Source organism: Piliocolobus tephrosceles, chromosome 21 (assembly GCF_002776525.5).
Source record: "Piliocolobus tephrosceles isolate RC106 chromosome 21, ASM277652v3, whole genome shotgun sequence".
In the NCBI taxonomy this organism is placed as follows: domain Eukaryota; kingdom Metazoa; phylum Chordata; class Mammalia; order Primates; family Cercopithecidae; genus Piliocolobus; species Piliocolobus tephrosceles.
The window spans coordinates 6,436,904-6,462,036 of NC_045454.1; the positions used below are offsets into that span (position 1 = coordinate 6,436,904).

Sequence of the window (25,133 nt, forward strand, 5' to 3'; positions counted from 1 at the left end):
TTACATAGTCATCATAACGTAAATTCTAATTCTGATCCAACCTAAATTAAGACAATTCCATTGGAAGAATGAGAAGGAAATTCCTGCGTTTAGTGGAGTGTTTATATTTCTAACAGAGTTTTCATGTGTCCTTCATGATAAATCTATAGAAAATGCCCCAAAATGCAAACTCCATTTCAGAAACATACCATGTTACTTAAAATATCGAATCTGTGAAGAGTAAAAAGCTTTACAGAACTATATGACTCCTTAGGAGAATTGCAAAATAAAAGCAAGAATTTTATGACTCAGGAATTCCACTCCTAAATATTTATTCAACAGTGATGAAACTATATGTCCTCACAAAGTCTCACAAGAATGTTCTTGGCCCTTTTATGCATAATACCCTGAACAGGAAACAGTCCAAGTGTCCATCAGTTGATTAACGTATAAGCAAATTGTAATATAATCATACCCTGGAATACTACTCAACAATGATAAAAGAACAAATCACAGATGTATGCACCAATATAGATAAATGTCAACAACCTTATGAAGCCAGCCCTCCACACCTATGGGTATTTCTTGTCAGGTGGGACGAGGGACTGAGAAAAGAAATAGGACACAGAGAAAGTATAAAGAAAGAACAGTGGGCCCAGGGGACTGGCACTCAGCATATGTGTTTCTTGTCAGGTGGGACGAGAGACTGAGAAAAGAAATAGGACACAGAGAAAGTATAAAGAAAGAACACTGGGCGCAGGGGACCGGCACTCAGTATATGGAGGACCCGTGCTGGCACTGGTCTCTGAGTTCCCTCAGTATTTATTGATCACTATCTTTACCATCTCGGTGAAGGGGATGTGGCAGGACTATAGGGTAATGGTGAGGAGAGGGTCAGCAGGAAAACATGTGAGCAAAGGACTCTGTGTCATAAATAAGCTTAAGGAAAGGTGCTGTGCCTTGGTATGTACGTAGGCCAGACTTATGTTTGACTTTACACAAGCATCTCAGTGTAGTAAAGAGCAGTATTGTCACCGGCATGTCTCATCTCCAGCCATAAGGCGATTTTCTCCTATCTCAGTAAATAGAATGTATGATCCGGTTTTACACCGAGACATTCTATTCCTCCCAGACGAGCAGGAGACAGATGCCTTCCTCTTATCTCAACTGCAAAGAGGCCTTCCTCTTTCACTCATCCTTCTCAGCACAGACCTTTATGGGTGTCAGGCTGGGGGGCGGTCAGGTCTTTCCCTTCCCACCAGGCCATATCTCAGGCTGTCTCAGTCGGGAGAAACCTTGGACAATACCCAGGCTTTCTCGGGCAGAGGTCCTTTCGGCCTTCCACAGTGCACTGTGTCCCTGGGTACTCGAGACTGGAGAATGATGATGACTTTTAGCAAGCATATTGCCTGCAAACACATTTTTAACAAAGCACATCCTGCACACCCCTAAATCCATTAAACTTTGAGTCAACACAGCGCGTTTCTGCAAGCACAGGGTTGCGGCTAGGCTTACAGATTAACAGCATCTCAAGGCAGAAGAATTAGTACAGAACAAAATGGAGTTTCTTATGTCTGCTTCTTTCTACATAGACACAGGAACAATCTGATCTCTCTTTCTTTCCCCCACACCTTATTCTGAGAGAAAGAAGCCAGGCAGAAAGAGAGAAGAGAGAACATGTTATATGATTCCATTTACATGGAATAACAAGTGTAGTGAGGATATGGAAGAACTGGAACCTTCACATACTGCTGGTGGAAATGTAAAATGGTGCAGCCACTTTGGAAAATAATCTGGCAGTTCCTCAAATGGTTAAACATACTGACCATATGATCCAACAGTTTCACTCCCGGGTTTATATCCAAGAGAAATAAAAACGTGTCCATATAAAAATTTGTGCAGGAATGTTTATAGCAGCATTATTTATAATAGCCTGAAGTGAAAACAACTCCATTATCCATCATCTGATGAAGGGAAAAATAAATTGTAGTATTATGGGGAAAAGAAAGAGGGATCAGACTGTTAACTGGGTCTATGTAGAAAGTAGAAGACATAAGAGACTCCATTTTGTTCTGTACTATAGAAACTCTTCTGCCTTGAGATGCTGTTAATCTGTAGCCCTAACCCCAACCCTGTGCTTGCAGAGACTGTGCTGTGTTTACTCAAGGTTTAATGGATTTAGGGCTATGCAGGATGTCCTTTGTTAAAAAAGTGCTTGAAGGCAGTATGCTTGGTAAAAGTCAGGCCATTCGCTAATCTCTAGTACCCAGGGGCACAAAACACTGTGGAAGGCCACAGGGACCTCTGTCTAGGAAAGCCAGATATTGTCCAAGGTTTCTCCCCATGTGATAGTATGAAATATGGCCTCTTGGGAAGGGAAAGATCTGACCGTCCCCCGGCCCGACACCCATAAAGCGTTTGTGCTGAGGAGGATTAGTAAAAAAGGAAGGCCTCTTTGCAGTTGAGCTAGAGGAAGGCATCTGTCTCCTGCTCGTCCCTGGGCAATGGAATGTTTCTGTGTAAAACCTGATTGTATGTTCTATTTACTGAGATAGGAGAAAACCGCCCTAGGGCTGGAGGTGAGATGTGGTAGTGGCAATGCTGCTGTTTAATGCATAGAAATGTTTGTGGAGATGTTTGTCTACATGCACATCAAGGCACAGCACCTTTCCTTAAATTTATTTATGACACAGAGACCTTTGTTCACATGTGTTTTCCTGCTGACCCTCTCCCCACTATTACTCTATTGTCCTGCCACATCCCCCTCTCCGAGATGGTAAAGATAATGAGCAATAAATACTGAAGGAACTCAGAGACCTGTGCTCACATGGGTCCTCCATATGCTGAGCGCTGGTCCCCTGGGCCCACTTTCCTTTCTCTGTACTTTGTCTCCGTGTCTCTTTCTTTTCTCAAGTCTCTTGTTCTACCTGATGAAAAACGCCCACAGGTGTGGAGGGGCAGGCCAACCCTTCAACTATAGCCATACATTAGAATATTATGCAGGTATAGGCCGGGCGCGGTGGCTCAAGCTTGTAATCCCAGCACTTTGGGAGGCCGAGACGGGCGGATCACGAGGTCAGGAGTTCGAGACCATCCTGGCTAACACGGTGAAACCCCGTCTCTACTAAAAAATACAAAAAGCTAGCCGGGCGAGGTGGCAGGCGCCTGTAGTCCCAGCTACTCGGGAGGCTGAGGCAGGAGAATGGCGTAAACCCGGGAGGCGGAGCTTGCAGTGAGCTGAGATCTGGCCACTGCACTCCAGCCCGGGCAACAGAGCGAGACTCCGTCTCAAAAAAAAAAAAAAAAAAAAAGAATATTATGCAGGTATAAAAAGGAATGAAGTGCTGAAACATGCTAAAACATAAATGAACCTTGAAAACGTCCTAAAGGAAGAAGCCAGTCACAAAAGACTTAAGATTATATGATTGCATTTATATGAAAAGTCCATATAGACAAATCTACAGGTGGGGGGGGAATGGCAGAATTAACTGGTGTTAATATTCACAGTATGAATAAGAAAAAGATAACCAATATAAAGTTGAAAAACATACTGAAGTAAATAAACAAGCAACTTATAAAATATGAAATAAAACTAAGGTAAGATTTTTATTCATGAAGGGGCCAGCCCCTCCACATCTGTGGATATTTCTCGTCAAGTGGGATGAGAGACTGAGAAAAGAAATAAGACACAGGGACAAAGTGTAGAGAAAAGAAAAGTGGGCCCAGGGGACCTCTGCTCAGTGTATGGAGGACCCACGCCGCCGGCACTGGTCTCTGAGTTCCCTCAGTATTTGTTGATCACTATTTCTACCATCTCGGAGAGGGGGATGTGGCAGTACTATAGGGTAATGGTGGGGAGAGGGTCAGCAGGAAAACATGAGCAAAGGTCTCTGTGTCACAAATAAGTTTAAGGAGAGGCTGTGCCTCGATGTGTACATATCCGAGATTTATGTTTGACTTTACACAAACATCACAATGCAGTAAAGAGCAGTATTGTCGCCAGCATGTCTCACCTCCAGCCCTAAGGCAGTTCTCTCCTATCTCAGTAAACTGAACTTACCATCAGGACGAGCAGGAGACAGATGCCTTCCTCTTATCTCAACTGCAAAGAGTCCTTCCTCTTTCACTAATCCTCCTCAGCACAGACCCTTTACAGGTGTCAGGCTGGGGGACACTCAGGTCTTTCCCTTCCCAAGAGGCCATATCTCAGGCTGTCTCAGTAGGGGGAAACCTTGGACAATACCCAGGCTTTCTTGGGCAGAGGTCCCTGCGGCCTTCTGCAGTGTATTGTGTCCCTGGGTACTTCAGACTGGAGAATGGCGATGACTTTTACCAGGCATACTGCCTGCAAACACTTTTTAACAAAGCATATCCTGCACAGCCCTAAATCCATTAAACCTTGAGTCAACACAGCACATGCTTCTGCTATCACAGGGTTGCGGCTAGGGTTACAGATTAGCAGCATCTCAAGGCAGAATAATTTTTCTTAGTACAGATCAAAATGGAGTTTCTTATATCTTCCTTTCTCTACAGTCTGATCTCTCTTTCTTTCCCCCACAATTCACCCTTAAGATTGGCAAAGATTAAACAGCTAAGGTTGTGAGGAAATATATATTGCAATAGACTTAGCCTTTCTAAGCGTTTTTTTTTTTTTTTTTTTTGAGACGGAGTCTAGATCTGTAGCCCAGGCTGGAGTGCAGTGGCACAATCTCTGCTCACTGGCATATGGAGGACCCACACTGGCACTGGTCGCTGAGTTCCTTCAGTATTTATTGATTACTATCTCTACTATTCTCAGTGAGGGGGATGTGACAGGACTATAGGGTAATGCTAGGGAGAGGGTCAGCAGGAAAACATGTGAACAAAGGACTCTGTGTCATAAATAAGTTTAAGGAAAGATGCTGTGCCTTGATGTGCAAATAAGCCAGATTTATGTTTGACTTTACACAAACATCTCAGTGCAGTAAGGAGCAGTATTCCCACAAGCATGTCTCACCTCCAGCCATAAGGCGGTTTTCTCCTATCTCAGTAAATAAAATGTATGATTGGGTTTTACACCGAGACATTCCATTCCCGGGGATGATCAGGCGACAGATGCCTTCCTCTTATCTCAACTGCAAAGAGACCTTCCTCTTTCACTATTCCTCCTCAGCACAGACCCTTTACGGGTGTTGGGCTGGGGGATGGTCAGGTCTTTCATTTCCCATGAGGCCATATATCAAGCTGTCTCAGTGGGGGAAACCTTGGACAATACCCAGGCTTTCTTGGGCAGAGATCCCTGCGGCCTTCTGCAGTGCATTGTGTCCCTGGTTACTCAAGACTAGAGAATGGCGATGACTTTTACCAGGCATGCTGCCTGCAAACACATTTTCACCAAGGCACATCCTACACAGCCCTAAATCCATTAAACCTTGAGTCAATACAGCTCATGTCTCTGCAAGCACAGAGTTGGGACTAGGGTTACAGATTAACAGCATCTCAAGGCAGAAGAATTTTTCTTTGTACGGAACAACATGGAGTTTCTTATGACTTCCTTTTTCTACATAGACATAGTAACAGTCTGATCTCTCTTTCTTTCCCCCACACTTTTCTGCCTTAGCCTCAGAAGTTATGTTGTGTCACCTCTGTTGCATTCTGTGGGTGTAAGCAAATCACCAAGACTAGCCAGATTCGAGGGGGAAGGGAATAGGCTCCATCTCTTCGTGTGGGAGTGGCAAGGTTTTGCAGGTTTTCTTTGGAATGTGAGATATTATTGTGGTCATCTTTGGGAAATGCAGTCTACCACATGGGCACAGTAAAAAATTGTTTCCTTCTCCCTGAAGATAAAGCTCCTCTAGAAAAGTAAATATTTCATGTCACTTAAATAAGACGAAATTTATTTGATGGGTCATCACATAGATCATATAAGCCAGTGGTGTAATACCAAAACCAAACTCAGTGATCAGAGTGCTTGAGGGCTCCAAAACAGTGTAGCCAAAGTTCACAGCCTCCTGATGGTCTGTTTTTTTTCAGGGATAAAATGTAGAGATTTTTAAGATGGATGGATTCTATGACCATCATATGGTCTTCCACAAAGAGTCCTCAATATTCTGTTTTTTTTTTTTTTTTTTTTTCTCTGTGGTTTCCATTTTCAGACAGTTTTGACCCTAGGTGACATTTGGCAATGTCTGGAGACATTTTTGATTGTTACACCTGGGAAAGGAGGGTGTGCTGATCGCAGCTAGTGGATAGAGGCTAAGAATGTTGCTAGGCATCCTGTGATGACAGCATCGGGCCTTAAAATAAAGAATTCTCCAAACCAAAATGTCAGTGCATGTCACAGTCTGTTCCTACAGGATTGAATGAAGGGGGACGAATGTAGAAGTGAAGACAAAGACAAAAAGATACATCTTAAAAGAAGGGCTCAGGGGGCTCCTTGCTTCTAGTGAGTAAAGGCAGCCCTGAGCTTCTACAGCCCTTCATATTTATTAGGTGGAATCAATAGGGAGAGAGAGGTAATGGTTGGTCAGCTGCTTTGATTCATCACAGGTACACATAATTACTTTCTTTATACAACAGTCTTCAGATATTCCTATAGATGACCAATGTGGAGCACCCGATTCTGTCACTGTTATGGGGTCGGGGGGGCACTATGTCACCTGCCACAATCCCTGGTGGACTGAACAAAGGGGGACAAATGTGGAAATACAAGATAAGAGACAAAAGAATATATTTGGAAGAAGGGGTCAGGGAGCACCTTGCCTCTAGTGGCAAGGGCCCTGAGCCTTACACAGCCCTCCATATTTATTAGGCAAAAGAGATAGTGAGAAGGGAGGTGGAAGAAGGGGTCAGCTGGTTGGTCCAGAGTAGGCTTGCAAGACTGCATTCCATGAACAATAGGCTCTAGATGTCGCAGTAGATAACCTCAGCGCCAGAGAGTGATAGCCTCTAGCAAACTTTCTGTCGGCAGGCACAGTCATGAGTTTGCTCATATCCTGCATTCATGAAAAACAATTTGCTGTTTGATCATATAGCTTCCAGTGGAATTCTGAGTTGATCATGTCCCATGGGCTTTCAGCTCCCTACAAACCAGAAGGAACACTGTGCCTGGGGTATGACTGCCCATGGCACTCCTTCTGGAGGCAATGCAAAATGTCAGTTTTCCAATATCCTACTTTCATGAGAAGAGTTTTCTGTTGCTCATATAGCCTCCAGTGGTATACTGAATTGGTCATGACCCCATTTTCTTGGCCTCCAACAAATGCAGATTGAGCATCCCTTATTGGAAATGCTTGGGACTGGAAGTGTTTCAGATTTTAGATTTTTTTTTTTTTTTCAGAATGCTTGCGTTATACTTACTAGTTGAGCATCTGTAATCTGAAAATCCAAAATTTGAAAAGTCATGGTCTTTGAGTGTGACCTTTGTGCATCATGTCAGCCCTCAAAAGAATTTCAGAATTTGGAGCATTATAGGTTTCAGAATTTTGAATCAGGGATGCTCAACCTGTAGTGCTGAGGTAGAGAAACTCCTATTTACATTGATTAGTAAACAGTTCCAAGTTATGCTGACAGAGTCTTAGATTTTTCCTTCATAATCTCTTCATACCCGAGAATGCAGTGTCAGCTCTCTGTTCAAAACCAATACTTACCTACTTCTTTTTTTAAAAAAAAAATTCCAATTATATTAAGCTCAAAATATTCACAATGTCAGCTGGGCAGTGGTGGCTCACCCTTGTAATCCCAACACTTTAGAAGGCTGAGTTGGGAAGATCACTTGAGCCCAGGACTTTGAAACCAGCTGGACAACATAGTGAGACCCCATCTCTACAAAAAAATATGAAAGTTAGCTGGGCATGGTGGCACACACCTGTAGTTCCAGCTGCTCAGGAGGCTGAGTTGGGAGGATCGCTTGAGCTTAGGAGGTCAAGGCTGCAGTGAGCTGTGATCATGCCACTGCCTTCCAGCCTGGGTAACAGAGCAATACCCTGTCTCTAAACAAAATCATCATCTTTATCATACTTCTCCAACTTGAATGAATTTCAAAAAAGAAAATATTCACAGTATCAAACTTTGAAACAATGTAGAAGTTTATAGTACAAAACCTGAAAGTCCTGCCTTAATCCTTTTTCACCATCTTTAAAATAATCAATCTCGAAACACTTTTGTGTATTCTTATGGTTTCCTGTATCAGCATTGGCATATCTAAATGTGAATTTGAGTGAATTTTTGCTGAGTGTCTCTTGCTCACCCTCAGGCTGAATGATTCTCTAGAACAGGGGTTCCCAACCCCTGCTACTGGTCCATGGCCTGTGAGGAAGTGGGCCAGGCCAGTGAGCAAATTTTATCTATATTTACAGCCAATCCCTATCATGTGCATAACTGTCTGAGCTCCCCTTCCTGTCAGATCAGAGGCAGCATTAGATACTTCTAGGAGCTCAAACCCTGTTATGAACTGCACATGTGAGGGATCTAGGTTGCACACTCCTTATGAGAATCTAATGCCTGATGATCTGTCACTGTCTCCCATCACTCCCAGCTGGAACCATCTAGTTGCAGGAAAACAAGCTCAGGGCTCCTACTGATTCTACATTATGGTGAGTTGTATAATTATTTCGTTATATATTACAATGTAATAATAATACAAATAAAATACACAATTAATGTAATACACTTGAATCATTTCAAAACCATCCCCTTGCTCCGATATGTGGAAAATTTGTCTTCCACAAAACCAATCCGTGGTGCCAAAAAAGTTGGGGACTGCAGATTAAATACTTTATTAAAGGATGTAAGGAGGTTCTGTTTCTCTTTTGTGAATGAATGATTAAATATGTGAATCAGTGAATGAATGGAAGTACCAAAATAGGATATTTTAACTAAAACATTTTTTTCTATATATTATAATGCAAAACTAGTTACATGGAAGGCAGCCAAATAACTTACTCTGGGAAAATGTATTATAAGAAATTATCATTTATATTAATAGCATTACACAATGGTAATTCTTTAGAATTTGAGTAGGAATGTTCTATTACAGAGCTCACTGTCATTCAAGGATGTAGCTGTGGGTTTCACCTGGGAAGAATGGTAGCTACTGGACCCTGTTCAGAAGAATCTGTACCAAGATGTGATGTTGGAAAATTATAGCAACCTGGTATCACTGGGTAAGCATAGTTTTTCTGGGTAGTGTAGGCAATCAATTGCCCTTCCTTTCTGAGTAATTAAAATGGGTCGGGCCTCACAAATACTTTACTTTTTTTAGACTTCAGTTTAATACATCATAGATTTTTAGTACTTTTCTGGCCTCTAACAGAGTGTTTTTCTCTCATTTCCAAAGGACGTTAAAGGCCTTTACTTGGCCTAGATACAAATTATTTAACCCATTAAATGTAATCTTTGGCTGGGCGTGGTGACTGACGCCTATAATCCCAGCACTTTGGGAGGCCGGGGGGGCGGATCCTGAGGTCAAGAGATCAAGACCATGCTGGCCAACATGGTGAAATCCCATCTGTACTAAAAATAGAAATATTAGCTGTGTGTGGTAGCACACAGCTGTAGTCCCAGCTACTTGGGAGGCTGAGGCAGGAGAATCACTTGAACCCAGGAGGCGGAGGTTGCAGTGAGTTAAGATCACACCACTTCACTCCAGCCTAGAGACAGAGTGAGACTCCAGCTGGGAAAAAAAAAAAAGAAAAGAAAAGAAAAGTACATAATTTTTCAGAAGTCTTGTAGCCCTAGTATTTGCGTTCATGTGTCCTTTATGATTTTCCTTGATGTTTTTCTAGGGTATCAAGTTGCCAAAGCAGATGCATTATTCTGGTTGGAGCAAGGAAAACCATGGATACTAGAGGAAGAAATCCAGAGTCAGGTTTGTCCAGGTAAGTGAAAAACCAGTCCTGTGGGGGAACTTGAAGTAATACCCCAGTTAAACAGAAATAGGGGGGCACCTCTGAAATGCTGTTTGGAGAAATGTTTTTGAAGTTCTTAAAGCTGTGAATTTGACTAAGAACAGCTGACATAAGCTCCTCACATACCTTAATACTGCCTCCACTTTTTAATCTCTCCATATTAGAACTCTTTTGCTTGACTTTTAAAAGAATCCATGTTCTTCTTTTAGGTACTCTGATCAAATCCCTCTTTGGCTCATCTCAGAACTTGCTTTCCTGGTTAATCTTTCTCCCTGGCATGTTTAGTTTACTTGCTTTTCCCTGTCTCCATCCCCCTAATCCATAGTCATAGCCCCATTTTCAAGTATTCCTAAATTTTCCTCCCTTATCTTCATTTTATGTGTGTTTCATACCTCTCATAGTTTCTTCTGTTTTTTTTCTTCTTCCATTTATAAATGTCTCAGACTTTCATTCTCTACCCAGTTTCACTTCCTCTTCTCTCCTTGGCCCTTGCTGTGAGCATCTACCCCTTTTATTACATGATCAAGTGGATTAATTGGTCTCCTTTCTAGAAGATGTCTGGCAATTCAATGATCACACAGAATGGCACCGAGAAAACCAAAGCAGCCTTGAAACTATGGAGAGGCACCACAAATATCATACATTTGGCAAAATAATATCTCATCTGAGCTCCAACCTTCATACCCCTTTTGTACTTGGGAAACACCTGAATCCTAATCTAGAGTACTTTATTCGAAATAGAAGCTATGCAAGAAATGAAGGTGAATGTAATGGATATGACGAAGTTTTTCTTTATCCTAAGCGTGAGAAAATTAATGCTGAGGAGAAATACAGTGAATATAATGAATGTGTAAAGGCTTTCAGTCATAAGTCACAGCTCATAACATGCTGGAAACCTCAAAAACGAGAGAAACAGTATGACTGCAGTGACTATGGGAAAGCCTTTTCCCAGAAGTCGGACCTCATTAAGCATCAAAAAACACACACAGGAGAGAAGCCCTGTGGATGCAGTAGATGTCAGCCAGCCTTCAGCAGGAAGTCCTGTCTCATTTTATACCAGAGAACCCATACAGGAGAGAAACCTTATGAGTGCAATAAATGTCGGAAAGCTTTTACTGATAAGTCATGCCTTAATAAACATCAAATAACTCACACAGGAGAGAAGTGCTTTGAGTGTCGTATATGTCAGAAAGGTTTTAGTGATAAGTCAAAACTCACTTTACATCAAATAACTCATACCAGAGAGAAACCCTATGGATGCAGCAAATGTCAGAAAAGCTTCAGCAATAAGTCACAGCTCATGAGCCATCAGAGAGCTCACATAGGAGAGAAACCCTATGGTTGTGATGAATGCGGGAAAACATTCCACCTTAAGTTTAGCCTCATTTTACATAAAAAAACCCATACCGGGGAAAAACCATATGGGTGTAATGAATGTGGGAAAGCCTTCATCCAGAGATCAGAGTTCAGTAGACATCAGAGAACTCACACAGGAGAGAAACCGTATCACGGCAGTGAATGTGGAAAAGGCTTTAGTGTAAAGTCATTCCTCAGTACTCACTGGAGAACTCATATGGGAGAGAAAGCCTATGGATGCAATGAATGTGGGAAAATGTTCTCCATCAAGTTTAGTCTCATCCTACACCAGAGAACTCATACAGGGGAAAAACCCTATGAATGCAGTCAGTGTCAGAAGGCTTTCAGCCAAAAGTCACACCTGAATATTCATCAGTGGTCTCACACTGGAGAGAAACCTTACGAATGTGGAGAATGTCACAAAGCCTTCAGCCGGAAGTCCTATCTCCTGATCCATCAGATAATTCACTCGGGAGAGAAACCTTATGAATGCCTTGAGTGTGGGAAGACTTTCTCTCGTAAGTTTAGTCTCACTACTCATCAAAGAATCCATACAGGGGAGAAACCCTATGGATGTAGTGAATGTGGGAAAACTTTCCCCATCAAGTTTAGCCTGGTTTTACATCAGAAAACACATACAGGAGAGAAACCCCACGAATGCAGCAAATGTCAGAAATCTTTTGCCCAGAAGTCACATCTTATTATACATCAAAGAATGCATGTAGGTGAGAAACCTTACAAATGCACTGAGTGTTGGAAAACCTTCTCCCGCAAATTCAGCCTCATTCTACATCAGAAAACACACAAAGGAGAGAAATAATAAATGGAGTGAATATCTGAAAGTTTGCAGTGAGAAGAGCTAGCTCATTATACCACAAGGTTAATATAGGAGTGAAACCTCAAGGCTGCAGAAAACGTGAACAAACTTTAATTTCAAGTTTACACATCATTTCTTATCAGAGAATAGTGTTGGGCATGATGCCAGTCAGGAAGTAATACTTTTTCCAATAAATGTCAATTGAATATAAGCCAGTGGGAACAAACAGGAAGGAACATCTATGTATAATTGATTGTGGGAATGTTGCTGGCATAAAATGCAGTTACATCAGTTTCAGATAATTGACACCAAGGGAGAATTTCTGTACTTTAGGTGAGGTGCAGTGACTCACACTGATAATCTCACACTTTGGAAGGCCAAAGTGGAAGGATCGTTTGAGCTCGGGGGTTCAAGACCAACGTTTTCAACATGGTGAAACCCTGTCTCTACAAAAAATACAAAAATTTTCTGGACATAGTGGTGCACATGTGTAGTCGCAGCTACTCAGGAGGCTGAGGCAGGAGAATTACCTGAGCCAAGAGGTGGAGGTTTCAGTGAACCAAGATTACACCAGCCTGGGTGATAGCCTGTCTCAAAAAAAGAAAAGAAAAGAAAAAATAAATTTGTATGTTAATGAATCTGGGAAATCATGCTTTTTCATCTGTATTTTTTTTCTGCTCTCATTATATAATCAGCATTATAGAAAGTATTAAATATGTAAATAAATATGCTTGTCAGAAAACAAAGCAAAAAAATCAGAACAATACCAAATATTTAAGTGTTTTGTACTTATTTTTATTATAAAAATGATTGTTCATATTTGGGAACTGTATGTGTTAACATCACAATTGTGAATTTGTAGTATGTATACTTAAATGTGCATAAAGCCTTCCCATAGAATATCTGCATTGAATCTTTGTATAATGCTACATAAATTATAATTGAACTGTGCCATGGACCCTACTGGACTGAACAAAGGAGGATGAATGCGAGAATAACGATAAACACAAAAGTATATGTTTGGAAGAAGGGGTTGGGGGCTCCTTGCTTCTAGTGAACAAGGGCTCTGAGCGTCTATAGCACTTCATATTTACTGAGTAAAGAAAATAAGGAGGACGGGGTGGTTGTCAGTCAGCTACTTGATTTAGTACAGGCCTGCATGACTGCATTATTTGAACAGTAGGCTCCAGATGTCTCAGTAGATAATCTCAAGGAGCACAGCACCAGGGAGGGATTGCCCTCAGCATACCTTCTGGCAGCAGGTGCAGATACGAGTTTGCTCACATTCTGCATTCATGGTAAACAGTTTGCTGTTTGATCATAAAGCCTCCAGTGGAATGCTGAGTCAGTCATGACCCTCAGGCTTTCGGGTCCCCACAGAACTGCAGTGGTTCATTGTTTTAGTAAAAAATTCAATACGATACTGTATATCTTTATGTCCCTAGTGTTTACTAGTATTTGTAAATGGGTCTGGAAGATGTTGTGCTGCTCTTGGGTAAAACTTTGTCTCATCAATTCTAAGGTAGACATTTTTCCAACATATTACCCCTGCTAAAAACATGTGGCATACAATTGATGGCTCAACATATTTAAATGAAGAACTTGGTGTATAAAATTGTGGTGTGCCATACAACCAAAGGTATCTCAGATTGGATGAAATATAGTAGAAGCCATCATCTTTATACAGGGTTTTGTTTCTTGTAAACCAACGAAATATTTGGGGATTGAGGAAAATGAGTCTTCCAGGTTTTATGCCCCTTCTGAATTCTAAATAGTTTGAGAAATAGTCCCTGATATCAGAGAGATGGAAATTAAATAATTGTTGCAGTCCTGGTTTTATTGCATGAATGGATAATGTGGCTTGATCCTATAGTCAAATAAAATAAGCTTCTCTTTCCTTCATAGCCAAAAGGTGTGCAAGATGTGTTTCCCTTTGAAACATCATAAGTCAAATGTAAGACATGTTTTTATTAATCCCTCTGTAGAATGTAGCAGGAAAGTCTCCTAAACTGTTTTCTTAAATTGAGAATAAATTCTAAAATACATTGAACTTGATTTTAATTTTACAAAAATATGTTTCCTTTTCAAGCACAACGTTTTTCCTTAAAATAGGGTGACTGCAATTATAGCAGTTACTCAGGGTAAGATGTTGAACAGTTTAACATGACTCCACAAGTTATATTTACATAAGACTCCAAGAAAGACAAAGGCTACAGTATAGCATGAAAAATAAAATCTAATGAAATAAAATAAGGTAAATATGACGGTGTTCTGAGACACACAGGCACAGATTCCAGGGATCTTTTTCAGTCACGCAGGATACTACTGGTCTGCAGATCACCAACCACCAAATATGGGTGAGGTATCTGTTTCAGGGGAACCAAGGCACAAGATTGCTGAGAGGTCTTTTATGTACACAGTTGCAGCCAAAATCAGACTTTTTAAACAGAGATCATCCATCTATTTTCAAAACACAGGCCAGGTACACAGGCCAGGCTCACACATGTAATCCCAGCACTGTTGGAGGCTGAGGCGAGTGGATCACCTGAGGTCAGGAGTTTGAGACCAGCCTGGCCAACATGGTGAAACCCTGTCTCTAATAAAAATACAAAAATTAGCTGGGTGTGGTGATGCACACCTGTAATCCCAGCTACTTGGGAGGCTGAGGCAGGAGAATCACTTGAACCCAGGAGGCAGAGGTTGCAGTGAGCTGAGATCGCACCACTGCACTCCAGCCTAGGTGACAGCAAGACTGTCTCAAAAAAGAAAAAAAAAAAAAAAAAAGATAGAGTAAGCAAACTGGTAAACGCACCTCAAGGGGAGTTTTGGGATTTTTTTGTTTTTTTCGCTCTTTTGAGTCAGAATCTCAGTTTGTTGCTCAGGCTGGAGTGCAGTGGTGCAGTCTCCACTCACTGCAACCTCTGTCTCCCAGGTTTAAGCAATTCTCCTGCTGAGGCCTCCCCAGTGGCTGGGATTACAGGTGCCACTTCATATCCTACACAAATCAATGTTTCCTGTATTAGACTATAAAAGTCAGCAGACTATTTTGGAACAAGACCAGATAGTAAGTATTTCAGGCTCTGCGGGCTACATACGATCTCTGTTGTATATTCTATTTATTTTACTCTTTAAAAATATTAAAAACCAATCTTAGCTCTAGGGCAAAGCAGGCTGTGGACTGGATATGGCTCATGAGCAGCAGTTTGCTAACCCCTGGAAACCTGAATTGAACAGTAAAACTCTAAAAGTGTTAGAAGAAAAGATAATGTTTCTCCTGCCTCTGCCTCCCGAGTAACTGGGACTACAGGTGCCCGCAACCACGCCCGCAACCTCGCCCGGCGAGTTTTTTGTATTTTTTAGTAGAGACAGGGTGATTTGGTTTTCTAAGACCACCAGAGGGGGCACAAAAGAACCAGCGGGTAGGCAAGGGTAGGACCAAAACTGCAAGTTTATTTTGGTAACCTAAGGTGTGGGGAAGAGGTCTGTCGGCCTCTGGCAAAGAAGGCTGGCAGAGTCCCCCGGTGGGGCTCTCGGGTGGAGTTCCCGACACAGTCCTGACATCCCGACAGGAGTGGGGCTGGGAAGTCTGCGTGGCGCGCTGGCTGAGAGTGGCTTTTCTAGGAGTGGGAGGGCAATAGGCGGGGTATGGGCATGTTGGGGGGCGTTCCGCAGGTGCGACCAGGTAAATCTTGGTCTCTTCGGATTGACGTCATCTGTCGCATGCCTGGTTGGTCTGCACCTTCCCAGGCACCGGCTGCATTTTCGCGTGCACGGGAAAAGCTGGTGAAGAAGAACCCGGAAATGCGCCATCCTGCCTCCGTTCGTCCAAACAGTCCAACCTTTTATTGATAATAGTGATAAAGGGGCGCCGTGGTCTGTCTGGCTACTTCCTGCTGTTAAGGGGCGTTGTTAAGGTCATGGCCTATGGTTGGTATTTGGATGTACGGATGAAGAATAAAATAAGGCACAGTATTAGTATAGGAATGAGGAATGGAAGCATTTGTTGGAATATGGGCAAAACCCAGAAGGATAGTCCTGGCAAGGCTGAGGAGTATGAGATAGTTAAGAAAATTTAGTAAGTTTGAGGTGAGTGGGGGAAAGCCAAACTGATTTCCACTGATTGCTTTCGGTAGGGGCCCTTTTTAGCTGGGAATGAGGAACAAGTGCGCAAAGTAGTTGTTGTCCAGGCAGCAATTAAGGAGTGGAGTTTTTCGTGGAGTGGATGGCTTTCCCCTTACTCCTACTACAGAGATATTGGATGGAAGGCTAGGTCCAGAGAAGGATGGCAAAACAGAATAGGTAGCCTCACTGTCGATTAAAAAATTAATTGTCTTAACCGCTACCAGGAGAGTTACCCGCGGCTCGGCGAGGGTGATGGGGGTCCCCGAGTCTCGGCACCTTCAGTTGTCATTGTCGTCCAGATGTAGGAGCTGGAAGGAGCTCCCAGGATCCTGGGAAAGGGGGTCACATGGAGACCCAGCACCTGTTCTCAGGGTGGGGCAATCAGACTTCCAGTGTCCTCCCTGCTGGCAAGCAGGGCAGGGGGTTGCTGGTGGATGAGGGTTAGGACATTCACTGGCCCAATGTCCTGATGCCTTGCACTTATAGCAAGGCTGCGTTGGGGCTCAGGGACCTTGCAGACACCTGTTGGCAAAGTGTCCTGCCTTGCTGCACTTATAGCAGGCTCCTTTTGTAGCTTTGGAGTCTGCGGGGTGTGTGCTCTCTGGCCGGGGGTTACAAATGGGCTGTAAAGCCGCGGCTAGGAGCTGGCTACCAGTTGATGAGGAGCAAGGAGGAGGAATCTGTGCAGGAAGGGAGGGGGTGGAGAGAGTGGGGAGAGAAGGAGTATAGGGACGAGAGCGTAAGGCCCAAAAGCCTTGTACGTAATTAATTTCGGACCACTTGCCTAGCCGCTGGCAGAAATTGCTGAGGTTGATCACGCCACAGTGGAAAGGAAAATTAACCACTTCCTCCTAAGGTCTTGTTCGAGCTGTAAGGTTTTTAAATTGGCTAGGAGGCACCCTAAGGGGGTGCTCTTTGGAAATTTGGACTGGGGGTTTCCCATTTGTTTCCTCTTTACTTACACAATGGACACAATGGAAATGGAAGTGGATCTCTGCCTGGCTTCAAAGCGTCCTTTGGAAACAGCAGAGACAGACTGGAGGCTCATGGAGCCAAAGTGGAAATTACCTTCAGGCGGACGTCTCCGTCCTCAACAGGTCTCCTGAGCCATTTGGTGGCTCAAAAGTGGGCCTCGGACCTGCGCAGGATTTTTGGCCGAGGGAGGTAAAGAGGAGACAAGGGCACTTACCCCAGAGAGGCTGTGAGAGTGAGGGAAGCGGGTCTCAGGTCCTGGTCCGTCTGTGGCGTGGGAGCAGGAGGAGGTTCCTCAACCTTTAGAGGCCTGAGGAGGGGTCTCCTCCCGGGTCTTCGGCACCAACTGATTTGTTTTTCTAAGACCACCAGAGCGTGTACAAAAGAACCAGCGAGTAGGCAAGGGTAGGAGCAAAACTGCAAATTTATCTTTGGTCACTTAAGGTGTGGGGGAGAGGTCTGTCGGCCTCCGGCAAAGGAGGCCGACAGAGTCTCCCGGTGGGGCTCTCGGGCGGAGTTCCTTACACAGTCCCAACATCCCGACAGGAGTGGGGCTGGGAAGTCCGCGTGGCGCGCTGGCCAAGAGCGGCTTTTCTAGGAGTGGGAGGGCAATAGGCGGGGCACAGGCGTGTCGGGGAGCGTTGCACAGGTGCGACCATGTAAATCTTGGTCTCTTCGGATTGACGTCACCTGTCGCATGCCCGGTTGGTCTGCACCTTCCCAGGCGCCGGCTGCATTTTCGCGTGTGCGGGAAAAGCTGGTGAAGAAGAACCCGGAAATGCGCCATCCTGCCTCCGTTCGTCCAAACACAGGGTTTCACTGTGTTAGCCAGGATGGTCTCGATCTCCTGATCTCGTGATCCACCCGTCTCGGCCTCCCAAACTGCTGGGATTACAGGCTTGAGCCGCTGCACCCGGCCCATGTTACATTTCAAAAGAATTCAGGGGCCCCACATTGATGTTAGATAGCAACTTTTATTTTTTTGAGATGGAGTCTTACTCTGCCGTCCAGGCCAGAGTGCAGTGTGACGCAATCTCAGCTCACTGCAACCTCCGCCTCCCAGGTTCAAGCAATTCTCCTGCCTCGACCTCCTGAGTAGCTGGGACTACAGGCATGTGCCACCACACCTGTCTATTTTTTTTTTTTTTTTTTTTGTATACTTTAAGTTCTAGGGTACATGTTCACAACGTGCAGGTTCATTACATAGGTATTCATGTGCCATGTTGGTTTGCTGCACCCATCAACTCGTCATTTACATTAGGTATTTCTCCCAATGCTATCCCTCCCCCAGTCTCCCACCCCCCCAGTCTCCCACCCCTGACAGGCCCCAGTGTGTGATGTTCCCCTCCCTGCATCCATATGTTCTCATTGTTCAACTCCCACTTATGAGTGAGAACATGTAGTGTTTGGTTTTCTATCCTTGTGATACTTTGCTGAGAATGATGGTCTTCAGCGTAATTTTTGTATAGTAGAGACAGTGTTTTACCATATTGGCCAGGCTGGTCTCAAACTCCTGACTTCGTGATCCGCCTGCCTTGGCCTCTCAAAGTGCTGGGATTACAGGCGTGAGCCACTGCACCCGGCCTTTGATAGCATCTTTTATTGAAGTGGCAATGCAGAACAGCAGCAGAGGTACTGCTTCTTGTGGAGCAGTATGCCCAGAGTAGCATCTCAGAGGTAGCCCTTCAGTCGTATTTCTACCCACTTTTAATTATATGCAAAGTAAGTGGTGGATTATGCAGAAATTTCTAGGAAAATGTGGTAACTTTCAGGTCATCAGCTTGTCATGGAAAGCAGCAATAACTCCCAGGTGTTACCATGGAAATGGTAAACATGACATGGCATACTAGTAAGTATGTCTTATGAAAACCTGCTTCTGCCCTGTTGCTGTTTTAGCTAGTCCTCTATTTGGTCTGGTGTTGGAGCCTGGCCTCTTGAGTCAAGTCCCACCTCCTACCTTGATAGTGGCTTTCGTATCCAGTTTTTTCATAGAACACAATTTCAAATTTCTATGCTTGGTGTTTTCCAAACAGCCTGAAGCAAAAAGCAATCTTTAATATGAATATATATATCGATCCTCACTCACAACTTTAAAGTCAATAACTGAGATGCAGGGACTTGTCACGAGCCTTGACTACTCAAGCTAAGTGGCCTATTTTTCCCCCCTTTCTCAAGGCATGTTTTCTGCTGTAGGGACACCTGAAATTCCCCTAAGATGGCCATGCTCAGTTGTGGGGAAAAGAAAGAGAGATCAGTCTGTTACTGTGTCTATAGAGAAAGAAGTAGACATAAGAGATACCATTTGGTTCTGTATTTGAGATGCTGTTAATCTGTGACCCTACCCCCAACCTTGTCCTTGCAAGAGACATGTGCTGTGGTGTCTCAAGGCTTAATGGATTGTGGGCTGTGCAGGATGTGCTTTGTTAAACAAGTGCCTAAGGGCTGCTTGCTGGTTAAAGGTCATCACCATTCTCTTAATCTCAAGTAAGAGAAAAGCATTTGTTTCCTGCCTGTCCCTGGGCAATGGAACATCTCCGTGTAAGACCCGATTGTATGCTTTGTTTACTGAGCAAGGAGAAAACCGCCTTTAGGAATAAGGTGGGACTTGCTGGAGCAATGCTGCTAAAAGGTTTATGGAGAGTTTGCATATGTATCTCAAGGCACAGCATTTTCCTTTAAACTTATTCATGTCACAGGGATTTTTGTTCATATGTCTTATTGCTGATTTCCTCCCTACAATGATCCTATTGTCCTGCCACTCCCTTATCTTTAAGATAGTAAAGATAATTATCAATAAATACTAAGGGAACTCAGATACCGGTGCCGGCATGGGTCCTCTGTAAGCTGAGCGCTGGTCCCCTGGGCCCCACTTTTCTTTCTCTATACTTTGTCTCTGTGTCTCATTTCTCAAGTCTCTCGTTCCACCTAATGAGAAACACCCACAGGTGTGGAGGGGCAGGCCACCCCTTCACTCAGTGGGCTGCCTCTTGACAGTTTCCTAGTAGTCAGTCAATCAAGGGTGCAGTCACCTCTCCCCAGCTCACTGAGGTAGACATAGTTGGTACTGTGCTGACCTTGGTTCCATTTGAGCCTCTGAATATCTGTGTGGCTTGTGCAGTGTTGTTGGTGCTCCAACCTCACAGTGCAGGGGTTTAGGTGTCAGGAGAGGGAACACATCAGTGCCATTTCACTGTCTCCTGTGTCAAAGCAAAATTAAAATGCAGACCAGACTTGAACAACTCCTGAGCAAACAAAACCTGGTAGACCTTAAAAACAGCCTTAACTTTGCTTGACCTGCAAACATAAGCAACAAATCACTTGAGTCATTTCTGGTAAATGGTTGTGTTAGGGAAAGACAAAACTCAATCTCAACCGATCAAAAGCGGCCAACTCACATACTATTATGTCATTAGGGACTTTCCAAGGCAAATAAGAAAATCCATTTTTATAATTGTAACTGATCAGATAATTTCTTTGTTTTACTTCTTCATTCACCCTATGAATACCTGCGTCTAATGCTTTAAGCATAGGACCACGAGACTTCTTTTGGTTTGATGCTTCCCAATTCATGAACTGCTGTTTGTTCAGATAAACTCTAGAAAATGTTTACTGCGCTCCAGATTTTTGTTTTCAGGAGAGCCATCCCGGGTTAATGACACAAGAACAACTGTTTCCCTTCTGTACGTCAGATCTACCAAGATGGCTGCGCCCAGAGAGCCGTGGCACAGGGTGCGGACATGTTACGTCCCCGAAGAGAAGCCTAAATCCGATCGTACTAGCGCTGCAGAATTGACTCGCGCCCTCGTCGGCCGCCGTAGGTCGGTGCCAATGCCAGGATTTAAGGGCCAGAAAAAGAAGCAATCACGGAATTTAGATGTAGGCAGGAGAAAATCAGGTGAGCGTTTGGGTCTCTCTGTGGAGTAGGTTAAAGTGACAGGGACCTTCTGAGGAGCCTATGGGGAGAGCTGGCGGCCTGGGCGGTGGAGCCTTTGGGTTGGGGTGCCTTTGCGGTCCGGCATGGGAGAGTTCTGGTGGTCGGGCGTTAAGGGTCAGTCGAGTTCAGCGACTGGGATTCGGCGTCAGAGTTTGGGGTCTCTGAGGGTCACTCTGTTAGTAGGGCTGTCGATCTGTAGGGGGACGCTGCCCAGCAGCACTCCGGCGTCATCACCGACCCCATTGTTATCACTCCAAACGCCGCAGTTTAAAGTCGGTGATGAAGCCGGAGTGCTGGGCAGCCTACGAGGGTGTCTGGTGTAGGTTTTGGGGTGAATCAGGGATGTGTGTTAAGTGTTTAGGGAAGGCCCAGGCATATGGGGCTCAGAGGCTTGTAAAATCTGATATTTTACAAGCCCAGGCCCCTGGCTGGTAGTTGAGTTGTGAAGCTATAACCGCCCACCCTTGCCGGCTGCCTAGACAGAACCGATTTGTCAAGATAGGGAAATTGCAATGGAGAAAGAGCAATTCATGCAGAGCCGGCCGTGCTGGGAGACCGAAGTTTTATTAGTACTCAAATCAGCGATGAAAGAAAATTTTTCAGCCGAATTAAATTTAAAGGAGTTTAAATGAGCAATGAACGATTCGCGAATTGGGCAGCCCCCAGAATCACAGCAGATTAACAGAGACTCCATGGGTGCCTCGTGGTCAGACCAAATTTATAGACAAAAAATTGACATACAGGAATTGGACGCGAGGTCCAGAAACAGTGAGATTGGTTACCACTCGTCGTTTGCCTTATTTGAACGCCGTCGTTTGCCTTATTTGAACGCCGTTGGAACATTCAGCATTCTATGAGTATGGCCGCTGGGATTGGCAACGCTCAGCTATTGTTACAGGTGCATGCGATTAAGTTCGGTTTTCAGTTTTGTCTGCAGTTTATCCACAAGGTCTCAAATATAGAAGTATGGAGTCCTTCTCAGGCAATATTTATTTTGCTTAAGCATCAGTCTCCTCGAGCATTTGAGGATCAAAGTTTCCCCCCATCAGCCAGACGGAATCTAGCTCTGTTGTCCAGGCTGGAGTGCAATGGTGAGATCTCAGCTTACTGCAACCTCCGCCTCCTGGGTTCGAGCGATTCTTCTGCCTCAACCTCCCGAGCAGCTGGGATTACAGGTGCGCACCACCATGCCCGGCTAATTTTTGTATTTTTAGTAGAGACAGAAAAGTTTCACCATGTTGGCCAGGCTGGTCTTGAACTCCTGACCTCAGGTGATCCGCTCGCCTCGGCCTCCCAAAGTGTTGGGATTACAGGTGTGAGCCACCGTGCCCAGCTATGATTGTTATGATTTATAAGAAATGTGTGCTTGGTCTTTGTCCTGTTTCCTGGCACATGTCTCCTAAAACCCTTGGAACCTCTTCAGGGATAAGTGTCTTCATGTGGCATTGAGATGGCAGGTGACCAAGGGCTTCTGGCTGACCTTCGGATGGGGGAGGCTGGTTGCCAGGGCAACTAACTATGTGATTTGAGGGTTGGAAATTTTAGCTCTGCCTGGCAATAGGGAGGTTGAAGGTTGAGTTGATCACCAGTGGTTAGTGTTTTAATCAAGTATGCCCGTATAATGAAACCGGCATAAAAACTCAAAAGGATTGGTGAACTTCTGGGGAACTTACAGATTCTTGAGCAGGTGAGGTGCCTGAGGGGTGGTGCACTGAATCTCATAAGCTTCCTTGGAGGGCGTGGAAATCCAACGCCCCTTGCCACAAACTTTGCCCTGTGCTATCCCTTCCATCTGGCTCTTCATCTGTATCCTTTGTAATATCCTTTATTCCTTTTCCCATTTGCCCTGAGAATATTCACCGTTGATGCTTGCAGCTGGAGCATTTACCCCGAGATAACTTTGTCATGAACGATCTCACTTTTATTATTTTCACATCGTTCTAGTAGATCGACTTTGGAAACAAAAGACATCATTCTATTTATAGCATTCTGTTTTTAGTAGTGGTATTTCCATTTACAAAATGTGGTAGTTCTCAATCACTGAAAATGTCTAATCCTAGAAAACATAGCATTCCTACACGTGATGTTAACATCATTCTCAAGCAGTTCTTGGCCGAAGACTCGCTGGATGGAGCCGATTTTTCCAAATAGACAATTCTGATGATTCAGACGATTCTAATGTTAGTTCTGATTAGAAATAACTCCTAGGACAGCTTTTATATTTTATTTCCACATTGAAAATCAGATCTACTGCAGCCTCAAAGAGCATATTTATGACAAGTTAAATAAGCGCTGGCAGCAAGCTACACGTTTTTCTAGACAGGAAAAGGGTTAAAATAAACCAGTAAATGTTAAGTGTTTTCCTGAGTTCTGTGAGCCATCCAGCAAATTAATCGAACCTGAGGAGGAGGCTGTGTGAATCCTGATTTATAGCTGGTCCATCAGAGGTACAGGTGACAACTTGCTGCTTGCAACTTGCATCTGAAGTTAGGGGCAGGCTTGAACTGAGCACTTAATCTGTGGTATCTGACACTATGTCCAGATACACAGTCTCAGAATTGAATTAAATTGTCGGATGCTGCCTTAGTCTTGTTGGTGCTGCTATAACAAGATAGCTGAGACTGGATAATTTATAAACAACAAAAATGTATTGGTTATAGTTCTGGAGACTGGGAAATCTAAGATCAAAGCACCAGCGGGTTTGGTGTCTGGGGAGGGCCCGATTTCTGCTTTCAATAGTGTTTCGCCGCTATTTCTCCGGAGGTGAGTAATGCTGTGCCCTCATGTGGCAGAAGGCGGAAGAGCAAAAAGGGCCGATCTGTGAAGCCTCTTTTATTTTTATTGTTACTATTATTTTCTTCTTTCTTTAGGCTTTTTTTTTTTTTTTTTTTTTTTTTGATACAGAGTCTCACTTTGTCACCCAGCCTGGAGTGCAGTGGCATCATCATAGCTCACTGCAGTCTCAACCTCTCAACCTCCCAGGCTCAAGCAATCCTGTCTCGGCCACTTGAGTAGCTGGGAATACGGGCATGTGCCACCACGCTGGGATAATGTTTGTATTTTTTGTAGAGATGGCATTTTACCATGTTGCCAAGTCCTGAGCTCAAGTGATCTGCCCACTTTTGCCTCCCAGAGTACTGGAATTACAGTTGTGAGCCACCACACCCGGCCTTTTTTTTTTTTTTTGAAGAGACAGGGTCTTGCTCTGTTGCCCAGGCTAGAGTACAGTGGTGCAATCACAACTCACTGCAGCCTCAAACTCCTGGCCTCAAGCGATCCTCCCACCTCAGCCTTCCAAAGTGCTGGGATTACATGCATGAGCCACTGCGCCTGGCCAAAGCCTCTTATGTAAGGGCCTTAATGCCAGTCACAAGGGAGGAGCCCTCATGACTTAATCACTTCCTAAAAGCCCGTCTCTTGATACCACTGCATTGGAGAGTAAGTTTCAACATGAATTTTGGAGGGCACAAACATTCAAACCATAGCATCTGGCATTTGGGAGCTTAGAGTTTTGGAAGCTGTCTCACCATTTCCTAATAAGAGTGGCTCACTGTGCCTAAGTTGTTTTTTCAAACAATGTGGTTTATCCTGAACACCTGCTTTCCTCTAGGATTCTGGAGTTTTGGTGTATGTTAGGCAGTGAGTACCTTCATGATCAGCCCCCAGTAAAAACCATGGACACACAATCTCTCTCTAATAAACTTCCTTGGTCTATAGCGTTTCACGTGTGTTGTCACAACTTGTGGCTGGAGGAATCAAGTGTATCCTGTGTGACTCCAAAGAGACTGAACTTGAAACTTTTGTCTGGCTTCCTCCAGACTTTGCCACATGTACCTTTTCCCTTTGCTGGTTTTGCTCTGTATGTTTTCACAGTAATCAGTGGTTGCCATGAATATGATTACAAACTGAGTGTTGTGAGTTCACCTAGTGAATCACTGCATCTGGGAGTGGTCTTGAGGGACCCCTGGCACAGCTGCCTGCATTCATTCACCCGTCTCCCCTTTTCCAACAGACTCAGGTGTCCTTGACTTGTGGCAGCATCACTCCAGTCTCTGCCTCCATCTTC

General features: G+C 44.1%; 1 protein-coding gene across 7 annotated transcripts in view; it reads left to right on the forward strand.

Moving 5' to 3' along the window:
• Positions 1-25,133, forward strand: part of ZNF649 (zinc finger protein 649) — a 37,283-nt gene that overhangs the window by 957 nt on the left and 11,193 nt on the right. For 3 of the 7 annotated variants that reach the window (XM_023182383.3, XM_023182382.1, XM_023182384.3), the window contains exon 1: positions 20,727-21,028. Coding sequence is in view for 3 of the 7 variants with exons in the window: in XM_023182380.2 (XP_023038148.1) it covers positions 9,089-9,122; positions 9,744-9,836; positions 10,418-12,042 (1,752 nt within the window). In the remaining 4 variants the exon portion in view is untranslated. Of the gene's footprint in view, positions 1-8,494; positions 8,553-8,995; positions 9,123-9,743; positions 9,837-10,417; positions 12,496-20,726; positions 21,029-25,133 lie in introns of those variants that run through there. The other 4 variants (XM_023182380.2, XM_023182379.2, XM_023182381.2 and 1 more) reach the window with 4 other exon arrangements.